The sequence below is a fragment of the Ovis aries genome, chromosome 19 (assembly GCF_016772045.2).
Source record: "Ovis aries strain OAR_USU_Benz2616 breed Rambouillet chromosome 19, ARS-UI_Ramb_v3.0, whole genome shotgun sequence".
NCBI classification, from domain to species: Eukaryota; Metazoa; Chordata; class Mammalia; order Artiodactyla; family Bovidae; genus Ovis; species Ovis aries.
In genome coordinates, this window is record NC_056072.1 from 10880369 (window position 1) to 10896216 (window position 15848).

General features: G+C 36.6%; 1 protein-coding gene across 10 annotated transcripts in view; it reads left to right on the forward strand.

Moving 5' to 3' along the window:
• Nucleotides 1-15848, forward strand: part of GOLGA4 (golgin A4) — a 103925-nt gene that overhangs the window by 73873 nt on the left and 14204 nt on the right. For all 10 annotated transcript variants that reach the window (XM_060402785.1, XM_012099381.5, XM_060402786.1 and 7 more), the window contains 7 exons: nucleotides 810-931; nucleotides 1344-1474; nucleotides 7550-7663; nucleotides 9849-9869; nucleotides 10049-10117; nucleotides 12776-12851; nucleotides 14894-14997. In XM_060402785.1, the coding sequence (XP_060258768.1) occupies nucleotides 810-931; nucleotides 1344-1474; nucleotides 7550-7663; nucleotides 9849-9869; nucleotides 10049-10117; nucleotides 12776-12851; nucleotides 14894-14997 (637 nt within the window). The remainder of the gene's footprint in view (nucleotides 1-809; nucleotides 932-1343; nucleotides 1475-7549; nucleotides 7664-9848; nucleotides 9870-10048; nucleotides 10118-12775; nucleotides 12852-14893; nucleotides 14998-15848) is intronic.

Here is a 15848-nt window from a genome sequence, read left to right on the forward strand (position 1 = left end):
CTGTGTGCAGGCCTTCTCTAGTTGCCGTGAGCAGAGGCTGCTACTCTTCATTTCGGTGCATGCGCTTCTCATTGTGGTGGCTTCTCCTGTTGTGGTGCACCGGATCTGGGCAAGTGGGCTCAGTAGTTAGTAGTGCATGGGCTAAGTTGCTCCGAGGCATGTGGGTTCTTCCTGGACCAGGGATCAAACCTGCGTTCTCTGCATTGGCAGTGGGGGTCTTAACCACTGGACCACCAGAGAAGCCCCAAGGAAGGTTTGTTTTTTTTTTTTTTTCCAGTATGATTATTTTTGAGGTAATCTTCCCTAATGAAATCTTTTTTGTGTCTTAATACAGTTAAGTTTCATAACCTAAATTTGTTAATAATCAAATTTGTAAATATAGTTAAGTTAAATGCTGAAGAGAAATAAAAGCAATTAAATGCAAGAAGCAGTGTTTTTCCATGTCTATTTAAGGGGGAAAAACTCTTTCCTTGCGTATGAGATGATGATTATTAGGTACATAACCCAGTAATTATTTTTTGTTCTATTATTTTTAGTATTAATGTTGTTATATAGATGTATATGATGTATATGGTATATGGTAATTTTAAGTGGAAAATGAAAATTCTCAAATCCTCAGGACCATTCCCTAGAGTTAATCATAGTTTACTTAGCCTTCCAGAAGTTTTCTGTGGCTGGAGACACATACATGTGTCTCCACGTACACATACACACACACCCTTAAATAGGGTTGGATACCAGTGAGATCAGACTATATGCACTGCTTTTTTTGTATGGCAATAATTAGCTCTTCATCTTTTGGTACTCAGACAGGAGCAGGAAGATCTTGAGTTGAAGCACAATTCCGCATTAAAACAGCTGATGAGAGAGTTTCATACACAGCTGGCACAAAAGGAACAGGAACTGGAAATGACCATAAAGGAGACCATCGGTAAGTAAACTTTTGAATTCAATAAAAATCAAATCAGAATCAGTCAGCAGTGGCTATTTATAATTTAAGCTTATTCTTTTCACATTGTGCTAAGTGCTTTATGTAATTATAAACAGTAGAAACAAAATGATTCTTGCCCAAGAAAGCTCACTGATGGAAACTGTGCTACTTGAAAGTGACTTGCCTTTCAGAGGGAAGGAGCAGGTGGAAGAACCTGAAAGCACTGGCTGATTAATTACCTGATGAAGGCACTGCTGCTCCCTGAGAAGGATACATTTGATCAATTTGATCAGTTGATTTTAATCAAGTTTATTGATAATTTGGAACAGGGATTCTTACAAATAGTGGGATATAGATATTAATTCTTACCTAATATATTTTCTTGTATGTGTCCATTTTTTTTATTGATTAGATAAAGCCCAGGAAGTGGAAGCTGAACTTTTAGAAAGCCATCAAGAAGAGACAAATCGGTTATATAAAAAAATTGCAGAGAAAGAAGATGATCTAAAAAGAACGGCGAAAAGATACGAAGAAATCCTTGATGTACCTTATTTTCTCTCTCTCTCTTGAAATTTAGGTGAAATAGATTTTGTGGTAGTGCTAAAGAAGACTGGGCTGTCAGATTTCCTGTTTTTCTAATGTAGAGGGTTTTTTGGGGGAGGGGAGTTCAATATTATTGAAATTAGTATTTTTCCATTGTTCGCAGATTTATGAGGAGTCTATTTGATTTCTGCTAGGTTTGTAGTTTTCTGATCAGTGTCTGCTTACCAGGCATACTTGAAGCAACAGTGAGTTAGTAAGGGGAATAATGGATTTTCTTCTCTATCTCCCAGATTCAGATCAAATTGTGAGATCACCAGACTAAGAATTGAGAGCTTGTGTTTAAGACAGTTAGTGTGTGTATGAGCTTAACTGGGATCTTTTCAGGAGGGCCAGTTAATTTTATTTCATCCCTACCCAATTTGCATAGTTTTTGTTGATCTCAAGGGAGGAAAAAGATGAAAAAAAAGAATGCACCAGCCAAATCTTTTATATGCAATTGAAAGATAAATTCAGTATACTGTTTATTCTACTAGTGGTGGATTAGTGTTGTCATTTTTATGTATAAAGATAAGCCGTGAATGCTAGTGAGTATTTGGACTCCAGAATATTTTTGAGTATAAAACAATGTAAATTATTCTTTCTTGGAGTGCAGATTCTTTAGTTACTGCAAGCCTTAGTTCTCAGTGTACTGAGAACCATTTGATGATTATGAATGGGTAAACCAGAGAATCCTGCCTTAGTCTGGCTGTGGCAGCAGTAGAGGTCTGAGCCAGGAACAGATTCTAGTAATAATTATTTTAAATATAATTGAAAAAGCTGGAATTCTGGGATATGTTACATGAATATAAATGTTCCGTTCAGTCATTCAGTCTCGTCTGACTCCTTGCAACCCCATGGACTGCAGCACGCCAGGCTTCCATGTCCCATCACTATCTCCCAGAACTTACTCAGACTGATGTCCATAGCGTCGGTGATGCCATCCAACCATCTCATCCTGTAGTCCCCTTCTCCTCCTGCCTTCAATCTTTCCCAGCATCAGAGTCTTTTCCAGTGTGTCAGCTCTTCGCGTCAGGTGGCCAAAGGATTGGAGCTTCAGCTTCAGCATCAGTCCTTCTGATGAATATTCAGGACTGATTTCCTTTAGGATGGACTGGTTGGATCTCCTTGCATTCCAAGGGGCTCTCAAGAGTCTTCTCCAAAACCACAGTTCAAAAGCATCAATTCTTTGGTGATTTTTTAATATAGTTTTTGAGTATAGATTTCAATATGAAAGAAAATTTGAATAATTTCACATTTTTGTATACTTTCCTAGAGTATATGTGTGCAAAGCTTTAAAAAAAAATCATTGTTTCTTGAATGCTTAGAGAATGTTGGGATTGGAAGATACATTAAAGCTAGTTTTAGGTTTACCTTCTGTTTTTTCTTTTTTTGTGGTTTATTTATTTAACTTTTTTGCAGAAGGAGAATGAGTTCAGCATAGTTAAATGATTTCCTTAAAACTACCAAGTGAGTAGTAGAGCGCTGACTCTGTTAGTTTCGTGTATTTTATAAATGCTTCTTTTTAAGAAAGGAACTTGGGGAAGGGAACAGTTGTATATCATGGGTAGTTAAGTCAGGGAGCTTCATGTGCAGGGGACAGACCGTGCCAGAGCTATACTGTTCCCTTTTGTGAACTCTCTCTCTCTCTCTCTCTCTCTCTCTCTCTCTCTGAGTGTGTGTGTCAGGGGACCAGTAGCACAAGGCAGACTTTGCAGATCACAGCACACCTCTGTAGGCAGAGAGGTCAGTGAACAGGGAGACAGGTGACAGTTGACCTCTGTATGGTTCCTTCTGGGAGATGTGGTGTTTACTAGAAAATAAATGGTCCTCCCAGCTTCAGGCTTGGAGCAGTAGAGCAGTAGAGACAGGAAGAAGAGGATGGGCCAGAGGAGTTGAGTGGACTCTTCCCCAGACCCCTTCCTGTACCTTAGACCAGCACTGTCCACTAGAAATACGGTGCAAACCACAATGGGGTTTAAAATTTTCTAGTATCCACCCCACTCCAGTACTCCTGCCTGGCAAATCCCATGGACAGAGGAGCCTGGTGGGCTGCAGTCCATGGGGTCGCTGGGAGCCGGACACGACTGAGCGACTTCACTTTCACTTTTCACTTTCATGCATTGGAGAAAGAAATGGCAACCCACTCCAGTGTTCTTGCCTGGAGAATCCCAGGGATAGGGGAGCCTGGTGGGCTGCCGTCTATGGGGTCGCACAGAGTCGGACACGACTGAAGCGACTTAGCAGCAGCAGTAGCAGTAGTATCCACATTAGAAAGAGAAGAATCAGGTGAATTTTATTTTAATAATATGGCAAGTGACCCATTATATCCAAGACATTGTCATTTCAAAATGTAGTCAGTATAAAAGTGATATATATATATTATATTTAACATATTATATATATATTAATTCTTTGAGAATTGGGGTATTTTTGCATGTATAGCCTGTGTCAGCTTGGATTAGCCACATTTCAAGTGCTCATACCTACTATACAGGGTGGCCAGTGGCTACTGTATTAGACAGTGTGGCCTCAGACTTCCAGTGCCAGCTCCAGGACTGACTTGGTAATTAAATCAGCACTCCCCATTCAAACACCCAAATACATACTGTCTTGAAGATTTTTTTTTTTTTTAAGAGTAAATATAACTAAAAGGTATTAGTATTACCAGTACTGAGCACACTATATTGCTTTGGTTTTGAGGCATATTCTGTTACCATTTCCCCATTTAAAGATTTCCAGAATTGGAGTTTTATATGCGATTTATATGTATTAGGTGGTAGTGTTTTTTCCCTCTAAAAAAGCCATTATCAGATCGATGATTTGTCTTAATGATGACATTGTAGAGTGCTGTATTTTTGTCATCCATTAAAGTTATTGTGGGATTTGTTAGTAGCAAAGTGGAACACAGAGACAGTTTTACTTTCCTGCCTTTACTGTCTTAGCTCACTTTCTTTGAGTTGCTTCCCCCTGCCATTGGAGAAAGCTGAGAACTTTGTCAGCTTGATTCATGCCTTCTGTCTTTCTCAGTCCCTAACACATCCGCATCCATATCCACACACCTTTTAGAACCTGAAATCTGTTTATCTTCCCTGACTTCCTGAGGAGAGAGAGAACCTTTTTCCCTTTAACTGTGTTATCTCCAGCATGGTCTCCAACATGTAATAGACTTTCAGCTGTAGTGTTTCATTGAATCACATCGAACATTCCTCTCCTCTTAATTCCACCACTTCTTCCACGGTCCTTGCTGCTATATTGCATCTGGTCTGGTCTATTGTATTAATTTCCCAGTTGGTCTCTTTGCTCTTGGTTTTTCATCTCTTCCTGTCAGAGTTATTGTCTGTCTGGAGATAAACGTGGGATCATATCCCTTGCCCTGAACACGTGTAGTGTCTTCCCTCTGTCCTGGTGCCCCTCCTCTGGGTCAGTCTGTGGTCCAGCCGAGCTCAGCTTTAACTCCTTCCTCCTCGTATTTCACCTCTGCTCCTGCTTTTCCTGGAGCCATAAGAGCTCATTCTCACACTTCATGAGTTAGTCATCTCTCTTTGGACAGTTTTTTAAGTTTTAAATTCAACTTGTATTTAGAAAAAAAAATTGAGTCAAATATGTTCCATGATTTAAAGATCAAAGTAATATAAAAAAGTATACTTGGAGGATGGTCCCTAATGAAAATTGTCCCCACACTGTTCTCTGTATTCTATGACCTGTTCCCTTTCTCCCTCCGCAGGTGACCGTTAGTCTCTTATGTAATAGTCCTGTGTTTACTTATGCAGACAGGAAAAAAAAAATTCTTTTTTCTTTTTTTCCCAGTCCTATCCCAGAGTTAGCTTTTTGAATGTGCTTTTCTGCAGCATATTGTTTTCACTTAGGTTTTTTGCAACCCTTTAAAGCAGAATGAATTGCACCTGTCTTCCTTTGATATTCTATATTTATTTATATTTATTGCTTCCTGTCGACATGTCATTTTTATCATACATACATATGTGTGTAGGAATGTGTTAATGTATCTGTCCTCTCCCCTGGACTCTTAGTGTCTTGTGGGCAGGGATCTTGCTATCCATCTCAAGTCTTGAGGACCCAGCCAAATGCTTGGCACATACTAGACACTTGGTGAATTTGAAGGCAGTGACATCTGGTAGGCAAGGGAGCATTCATTTGGGAAAAGGCGGTGGTGACATCTAAAGGAATTGAGTCTGACAAGTAAGGGAGCTGACTGCCTTCCCGACCTCAGAGCAGTCTCACTGGAGGGAGGAACTCCTGCAGCTATTTAGATACAAGACTGATTTCTTCTTGACATTTGGCACATTTTAGTGATTTGGCTTTGGCATAATAGTCTTTAAAACGTAATTTCCATGTATGTGCATAAATACTTAGTTTAGTTTTTCTTACTGTTTTTACTTAAGAGCAAGCAATATTGCTCTCCCTCCTCCCTTGAAGAAGACAGAAAGCTTTTACAAAGGAAACCACAGAGCTATTTCTTCAATTAGAAATGACACATCAAGGATTTTTTTCTAATTCTTAGTGGGCTTGCTCCAGATTGGTTTCTCCCAGCCGTCAAAGGAAATGTCAGATGTAGCTAATTGTCATATCAGAATCTGAGCCTAACCAAATTCATAGCTGTAGAGGTGATCTTTCAAACAAAGCTGGACCACATCAACAAGACATCCACACAGTATATGTGATGGTAGAATAAAAACAGTAAATAAGCCAGAACTGTGGGCAGTTATAGATTTACAGTAATTTCTGGTCAGTAGCGTGTGAGGGGTGGAGGCTACGTTCAAATGCCTCCCTGGCAGATGTCGGGGGCTAGTTACGAGAGACTCCTGCTTCGCTTATGTTGTGAGAAGGGCTTCGATCTTTTTCATTTGTTTGAATTTTCATGACAAATTATAAGTTATGGCAAGTTCTTTAGACTTTTGAGGTGTCTCATGGTTCATTTCTTTTTTTGTGCCTCTGGACCTGTTTTTGAGAATAATGACATTTCTTGCTTCTGACAAGTCAGCTTCTGTTAAATCAGATACCTGCTTGTGGCTGTTTTCCTGTTTAGCCTTTTACAGCAAACACTTGTCCTGTCTTCATTACTCAAATCTGATCAATATTCCAGTGCCAAATGTCCTTTTAGCACAAAGGTTATTGCAAGATTTATAAGAGCAAGGAGTGGTCTGGACTGCTTTGTACAACAAATGATGGCAATTATCAAGACAAATGAAAAGATGTTAGGATGGCCAGGCCTATTAGCAGGGCAGTCAGAACAGAAGAATGATTTGTCTGCCAAATTTTGAAAGAAGGAGTTTTCAACCAATAAGTGATGTATTACTTTTGCAGCCTTGTCTGTTTTCTGCCAAGGTCAAGGCAAATGGATACCTTACATTAGTTAGTTACTGATATATTGGACAGTTTTTTTTTTCCCCTCCCTTCAGAAATAGATTATAGTTGAACACTTTACTCCAAAGAAGAACTGTTGTGGTTTTCAGTCTGATGTGTAGGGGATATGCAGGTTTGCTAACTAGGAAAGAGAACCATCTTGACTTGAGCAGCTCATTGCAAGGAGCTGGGGGAGGAAAAAACTCATACTTCTTTTGATCAGTAAGTGTCTAGCTAGTTGAGTTGTGGTGTGCATAAAGCTGGTTTATATTGGATATTTTCTGGAAATTAAATCCTAGTATGGAAGTCTTAGAACATAGATTCTGTATTATAGTTCAGTCACAATGCTGTCACACACCTCAATGTTGCTTAAACCTTGGAATCCTAGTTTAAGAGCTTGACGAGCTTTATGGGGTGGGGATAAGAGGACTAAAGGTGGGAAAAGTGATAGTAGGAATAATGAGCAGGTTTAAAAAGGGCTTGGAGTTAAAAGTGAGGCATGAATGGAAGTTTTCAGAGCACAGAAATGAATGACAATAAAAATAGTGGTTTATGTTTTAGAAAATATATGGGCGTTTGCTTCTTCCACAGAGGTAGTTTGCAATATCATGTTGCTTCTTTACTGCATTCTTTTTGAGATGTTTGTTAACATATATATCTTTTTTTATTCCAAAGGCTCGTGAAGAAGAAATGACTGCAAAAGTAATGGACTTGCAGACTCAATTTGAGGACCTGCAGAAGAAATACCAGCAAAGGCTAGAGCAGGAGGAGACTCCCAGCAGCGATAAAGTGAGGGGACCTGGACTGGGCTTTACTCAGTCCTTGAAAACATGGTCGTTTTTGTTGACTCGCCTTCTACTATGCACACCTACCTCATCTAACCCTAACAAAAATCTTTGAAGAGAGAAGTTGTAGCCTCTCTTTATAGAGTGTGAAACTAAATTTCAAAGAGATTAAATAAAATGTTGGAGCTCACACAGTAAGTGTTGTGTTGGGAATATAAATCCACTCTGCAGACTTCAAAACCTAGGTGTTTCTGTGATACCAAAGCTTCTCAGGCCTCCCTGTGGAAAGGACAGCAGAGGACAGTTAACCTTGTAGCCCTGGGGCAGAGCCAAAAACGGTCCATGGAATGTATCTCAGTTTTAGATTTTTATATTTTGTGCTAAAAATTAATATACATTTTATATTCTGCTTTATAATATATCCTTATTTAGTCGCATAAAAATGTTTTTTGTTATATACCTTTGAGAAAAACAATGTTTTCTCCTCAGTTGTAGATGCAAGGGGATTATTTTGGAAAATCGGGCTCAATTCAAAGAGATCTGGCACTACATATCTAGGCTTTTTTATAATCCCAATCTTTATGTAAAAATGATGCTATGAAAGATGGACCATGTTTACCCTGTGGCTTCTTGACCTGCTGTGCACCCCAGCAAATGCATATCCTCAGGGCTTGTGAGCCCTGATTCAGAGCCCAGGGCAGTGTGCCGTCCTCCTCCTGATATGTTCTAACTCATCTAGTGTGATCTTCATAGCACTGTCAAGAGGCCTTGGGAGAGGTGGATGCTGCTCATGGCTTCATCTTCCAGGGTTACAGAGGAGTCACTGCAGAAGTCAGCGACCAGATAGTAATTTTCTAGATAACCAGTTGCATGGATCAGTTTTCCAAAATGGAGAGAAAAGGACTTTATAAACGACTCTGGAGAAGGAACTGGCAACCCACTCCAGTATTCTTGCCTGGGAAATCTCATGGACAGAGGAGCCTGACGGCTTGCAGTCCATGGGGTCAAAAAAGAGCTGCACACGACTGAGTGACTAAGCAACAGCAAGACAGCTCTACCATGCTGGGCCACATGGTGCACGGATTCCGGGTTTTAGCAATGAGGGAGTTTCCTTTCTTTGTTCAGGAGCTACTAGTTACATTTAATAGTTACTTTTTTTTAATTTTAAAAATTTTTGCCACTTGGTCACTCTTTGAATACACTTGTTACTGTTAAATGTTGCTTCCTATGAGATGGGTATATGTATTGTACTCTCTAAGGTGTTCTTCTTCTCAGTATCAAATTAAGTACTAATGTTGTATAAGGTGGCCTTGAGACCTGTGTCAAGATGTCAAGAGTATTGAAACGTTGTGAAATTAGTATTCAGGAGGTCTTTTGAGTCCTTTAATTTGTAGCATAAGAAAGGAGAGAATATCCTTAATTTTTATTCCTGCTCTAAAAAATGTTTTTCTATTTTATTCTTTTTGAATTTTTATTCTTTTCCTTCTTGAGCATCTTCGGTGCTTCTGAGAGGTCTTGACCTGGTATATCAGTGTTGAGCTGGGTGAGAAATAATTTGTGATTATTGCATACAGTGGATTCCCAGAAATGGTCCTTTAGAATTTTCCCTAAAGAGCCCATATGTTATAAATAGATGTTAATGTGTTTAGTTTTTTAAAACTGTACGAATAATAGATAAATATGTTCTTGTTGTAAAAAAAAAAAAAAAGATAATACAGATGTATATAGATAAACTGTTCCTGGTGGGTACCTTCTTTTCCCAAATGGTCATCATTCTTAGGAGTTTCACAAGTGACCTTCTAGTAATTTTTCTTTGTGTTTACCTGAGTTTATGTATATTTACCTCTGGAGGAGGAAATGGAAACGCCTCTCAGTATTCTTGCCTGGAAAATTCCGTGGACAGGAGTCTGTCAGGCTACAGTCCATGGGGTCGCAAGAGTGGGATACAACTGAGCAACTGAGTGCACACGTGTATATTTACATTGTAATAGTTTATATAGCAACATAGACCAGGTTTAAAAGCAAGTAGTTAAAGTTGTTTCATCTCAAATCTAACCACTCTATTAAGACCGTAACACTGAATTGTTGTTTTCCTTGTAATTTCATATTGTTCCATTTTGTTGTTTCTTGTAGATTTTAGTGCATGGACTTATTTCTTTTTTTTTTTTTTTTTTCTTTTCCATTTTTAGGTAACAATTATGGAGTTACAGGTAAGACTAGTTTTTCATTGAATTTGAGTGAAGGTAATCCATTTTCAGGAGCATTCTGTATTTTAAGTTATAATATGAAGAGACTTGTTTTAACAAGGAAAAACTTACCAGGCAGTATATAAGTGTGTCCAAGTGATGATGAAACCCATAGTCTCAGATCTGACCTTTTGTTCTTTCAGACACAACTAGCACAGAAGACTACTCTAATCAGTGACTCAAAGTTGAAAGAGCAGGAGTTCAGAGAACAGGTACAGGTCTAATCAGTGCTTTTTATTTTGAAATGACTTCCTTGATTTATATTAGTATATTCTTGGAACTCATTTAGCTAATTTTTAAAAAAGAACTGATTGAATACTCATTTAATAGTTGGTTTTCCAATCTTGTCTCACACAGGAAATTTTATTTCTAAATCTGAAAGTGCTGGAGGATATCTTTATAAATTTGTGATCATGTATATTTAAACAAGAACATTTGCATCCTGTTATTCTAGTGCTTAACATTTTGGATAACAATTTGTATTTAATTTGTAATGACTTAAGTTCTATAAAAGAAGCTTTTATCAGAGGGAAAGTACATTAACATCAGTCTTTACTGCTTTTTCCTAGTGGTTACAATGTCTTGGTTTAATATTATTTGTCCATATGTTATCTAGTGATTAAATTTAAATGGGATCATGTGTGTACACCTAGAAGGATATACAAGCATGCAGACACTGGTGTATGTATACCTGTGGTGCATGATACTTAAGTCTTTTTCCAGACTCTGGAGGAAGAGTGACCTAAGTCAACTGGCTGAGTTTGAAGACTAAGTCTTTAGGAGTTTTCTAGTTTTTTACAATTCATATGTACATATAAATGTTGATAATTGTTGAAACTAGGTGATGGGCATTAACTGTAGTATACTTTCTGTATTTGAGTATGTTTGAAACTTTTCATAATATATTTTTTAAAATTCCCAAAGATAGATACTAAGTCCCAGTGTTACTTTATTATTTTTTTTTCCTAGTGTTTTTGCTTTTCTCATCTATCTCAAGTTTACTGCTTTAAAATTCTCTTCTCTTAGCACACTCAAGTCTTCAAACTGTCCTAGCATAACAATTTTTGTACTGATTATTTTTATAGTAGTAAACACATAAAATTGACCATTTTAATCATTTTAAAGTACACAGTTAATTGACATTTAGTTCATTCACAGTGTTCTGAAACCAGAACATTTCATGACCCTCAGAATAAAAAACCCTGTACCCATTAAGCATTCATTCCCCATTACCTCCTCCCCAGTATCTCACAACCACTAATCTGCTTTTTATGTCTGTGGATTTACCTGTTCCGAGTATTTTATATAAATGTGCTTAGTTGTTCAGTTGTGTCTGACTGTTTGCGAGCTCATGAACTATAGCCCACGAGATTCTTCTGTCTGTGGGGATTCCCCAAGCAAGAATACTAGAGTGGGTTGCCATGCCCTGCTCCAGGGCATGCTCAACTACTCAAAATACCTATTTTTTTGAGTATTTTATGTAAATAGAATCATATAATACATGACCTTTCTAACCTAGCCTCTTTCACTTAGCATAGTGTTTTTAGGGTTCATCTGTGTTGTAATATTCGTTAGTACTTCACTCCTTCTTCTGATGGAGTAATGATATTTCATTTTATGGATGGTCCTATGGTTTGTTCATCAGTTGATGTATGTTTGGATTGTTTCTTGTTGCTATTCAGTCTCTAAGTCGTGTCTGACTCTTTTACTCCATGGATTGCAGCATGCCAGGCTTCCCTGTTCTCTCTATCTCCTGGGCTTTGCTCAAATTCATGTCCATTGAGTCAGTGATGCTATGTAACCAGCTCATCCTCTGCTGCTGCCTTCTCCTTTTGCCTTCAGTCTTTCCTCGCATCAGGGTCTTTTCCAATGAGCTGGCTCTTCACATCAGGTGACCAAAGTATTGAAGCTTCAGCATCAGTCCTTCCAGTGAACAGTCAGGGTTGATTTCCTTTAGGATTGACTGGTTTTATCTCCTTGCAGTCCAAGGGACTCTCAGAAGTCTTTTCCAGTACCACAATTCAAAAGTATCAGTTCTTCAGTGCTCAGCCTTCTTTATGGTCAGCCCTTACACCCATGCATGACAACTGGAAAAACCATAGGTTTGACTATATGGACCTTTGTTGGCAAAGTGACATCTCTGCTTCTTAATACGCTGGATTGTTCTCCCTTTTGCTGGTTGTGCATAGTGCTGCTAGGAACACTTTTTACAAGTTTTAGTTTGAACACCTCTTTCCTTCTTTTGAGTTATGTACTCAGTAGTGGGATTGCTAGATCATATGGAAGTTACTTGTTTAGCTCTTTGAAGAGCCTTCAAATGGTTTTACATTGTGGATACTATTTTACATTCTGATCAGTAAAGTATAAGAATTTCAATTTCTTCACATCCTCCCTAGCAGGTGTTTTGATTATAGCTATCCTAGGTGGTATGAAGTGCTATCTCATTATGGTTATAATTTGTATTTCCCTAATGACTGATGATGTTAAGCATCTTATCATTTGTGTATCTTCTTTAGCGCAATGTTTTTTGTTCATTTTTAACTTAGGTTATTTGTTTTTTGTTGTTGCTGAATTTGTAAATCTTCTTTATATATTCTAGATATGAGTATCTTAATAGATAGATGATTTGCAAATATTTTCTCCCATTCTGTGGGTTTTCTTCAATTTCTTGATAATGTGCTTTGAGGCACAGAAATTTTATGTTTTTCCTTTTGTCTCTGCCTTTGGTATTGTATCTGAGAAACCATATGTATTAATTTCTTTTTGTCTATATTCTGTATTCCACATAAAAAAAATCTAGTGGCTATAGCAGTTTTTTTAAAACATTATTTCCATATGAATCTTGAGATTGAAATATTTGTTATTTTTAGATTCACAATTTAGAAGATCGTTTGAAGAAATATGAGAAGAATGTATATACAACAACTGTAGGGACACCTTACAAAGGTAAGAATAATCCCTCATCATGTTATCCATGTGTATCTTGTGTTGGGGGACTTCTGGATGATTTTTATTTTTGTCTTTGCTGATCTCATTCTTTAGAAGGAATATATGTAAATTAATCAATAACAGCTAGTTTTATGGAAAGAATAATAGTAATCTAAAGCAAAATTAATGTGTATTTGTTGTTTGGAAAAAAATCAGTGTTGCCATGTATAAGTGAAACTGCAGGTTCCCACTTTGTTCTCAACTTTCCAGATGGACCTAGTTTACGATTTGCATATATATTTTCCAGACTCTTCTGTGTATATGCAAACATTTAGAATTTCCACTACGTGTACCATATAAACACAGAGTTACATATTTTAAATGCTTCTGATTTTGTTTTGTTTTTACTAATTACAGTAATACTAATTGCTATATTTAAACCAGGATTTAAGGAGAAAAGAATTTCATAAAAATAACTTATTTCAAAGTGGCGAAGGATGATTTGAAAGTATTATTGTCTTAACTTAAATTATGTATGCTGCTTACAAAGAATTCTGAAGATGAGCTTGAGTCTTTATGTAGTTGTTCCCTTGAGATAGTCATGACTTTGAATAATCTTGTAACAATTTCCCATTCTCAGTTGCACAGCCTCGCTGTATTAAGAGTAGTTTTATTTTGCTAAATGTTTTGTAAATCTTTCTGCTTTTTCCTGTAAGGCACTCAGGCATGAATCTAAGCCATTTCACATTCTTTTGTGTTTTTGAAAACTCTTATGTTATGAAATAGCATAAGATATTATACAGTTTTTAATTAAACAAGGACTTGCTTTAGATTCTTTCCAAAACACACTTCAAAAAGACGAGAAAACCAACGTGGATGTTTCCTATGGCTCATTGCAGAGAAGACTCTTGGTTCAGAGACTGTTTTCCATAGCTAAGTCAACATATGTGATTCTTAGCATAGAACTGCTGAATTGGTGCCCAGCAGTACATAAAGAATATAGTATTGATTCTTTTTTTTTTGTTTCAACTTAAGGATTTCATACTTAATCCTTCTTTTTTTTCAGTTTTAAGTTGTAAAATGAACACAAATGTACAGTTTTTTAATAGCTGACACACATACAGTACTAAGTGTTAGGCACTGTTATAAAATAGTTTGTCTATCAGTTCACTTATTCCTGTCAACAATCCTAGCAATCTGGTTGAATTTGCACATTAATCTCTTTGCTATGCTTTTAGATAGTTCTTAGTGCAGAAGGCTTTTCAGATTACCTAGTGTGCCATTGTACTGGAAGTGAATGTGAATTTAGACTTCACATAACACAGAATTATGAATTTATTCAGATTAAAGTTTTTCATACTATGATTTCATATACTTGAACTGTATTTATTCTTTATTTTTAAATTGAAATGGAGCTTGATCTAATAGATGAACTATATATTTTGTGACAGTCTTCAGATATTGAAGCAAAGTATTCGAAAACCACTAAAATGGCATTACTACTTAATGCATTTAAAGTTATTTTATCTACCTTATGTTTCAAAACAGTTTAGAAAACTTGATTTAAACTTCAGTGCTTTTAGGTTTGGAATACTAGAAAAACTAAAATACTATTCTGAGCTACTGAACTCCTTAACAAAGTAAAAATAATTGTTCATTTTAGTCACCATAGACTGTCTGAAGCCAACCAAATAGTATTTGGGAGAGAAATACTGGTTTTAAGGAATCTTCTTATTCCCTAGGCCTCGTCTTTTTAAATTGTCATGCCAGAAAGATGAAGCAGAAGAAGGGCAAGGCTTGGAGGAGAGGGAAGATGTGAGAAATAAAACTGCTGCAATAATACTTGTTTTCTCTTCTAAAGGAAAAATACCAGTTGGAATGCTATATGCATTATCATTTACAATGTATATACATATTGTAATGCAATCTAATACAATACAGTTGATACAAGAGTAAAGCCTCTCTCTTTGTTGCTTTGTTTTTTAGTTTATCTTTTTCTAAGTGCTAAGTAGCTTATCTGGTTTTCTCTTTACAGTTTAATCTGTTTGTTTGTTTGACAGGTGGCAATTTGTACCATACTGATGTTTCGCTCTTTGGAGAACCTACCGAGTTTGAGTATTTGCGCAAAGTGCTTTTTGAGTATATGATGGGTCGTGAGACTAAGGTATAAATCGTGTCTGGTGATTTGTCATATGGTTTAATTTAGAAGGAACTGTATCCCATTTTTAATAAACATATTGATGTTGTGTGTTTACTGCTAGCAGACCATATGTGCTGATAGTAGGCAATAGGTAATTGTGTTATTGCTCTGAGTTTGCAAAAGTGAGTTGGCAAATCTTGCTTATATTTGTTACATTTATAAAATATTAATTTAAAAATACTGATTGTTGATGCTAAATAATAATGATAAAAGTTTCATTAACTTAATACTTTGTGAAGCATGTGGCTATTTTTGACTTTGGATCTTAAGATTAGGAGATGAAATTTCATTTTCATGGAGACTTAAGGGTAGTGTGGATAGTATTGGAAATGGTCCTAATTAAGAACGACTATGTAGGGTTATTTAGAAATATTGTACTTTGGTCAGTGTAAGAAAGTTATTCTTGTACATATAAAATATTGATCATTTAAAAATGACCACACTGCATAGGTAATAATGCTTGGTTAATTTGTTTTCTAGGATGTTAAATTTGCTATAAGGTCCCTTATAGTGTGGAGTCTAGTCTTATTGTTAACTTGTATCCCTGCAGTGTTTTTAAAAGCCTTATATTGGACATTTTGTAAATACATCTTTAATTGAATTAAATATACTTAGGGAAATTCATGAGCCTTTCTTAAAATTTTTCACTTGAAGCAATTTTTGCTTTTGATACTGTTTCAACTTTTTACCTTCATGAATTTTTACATTGTCCATATATGTTAGCTGAGAATGGGATAATGAGTTTTCTAAGAAACAGCCAGTCAGTGTTTTAATTTATGGGTTTGTGGGAGTTACTAAGTGCTAAATTCAGGAAT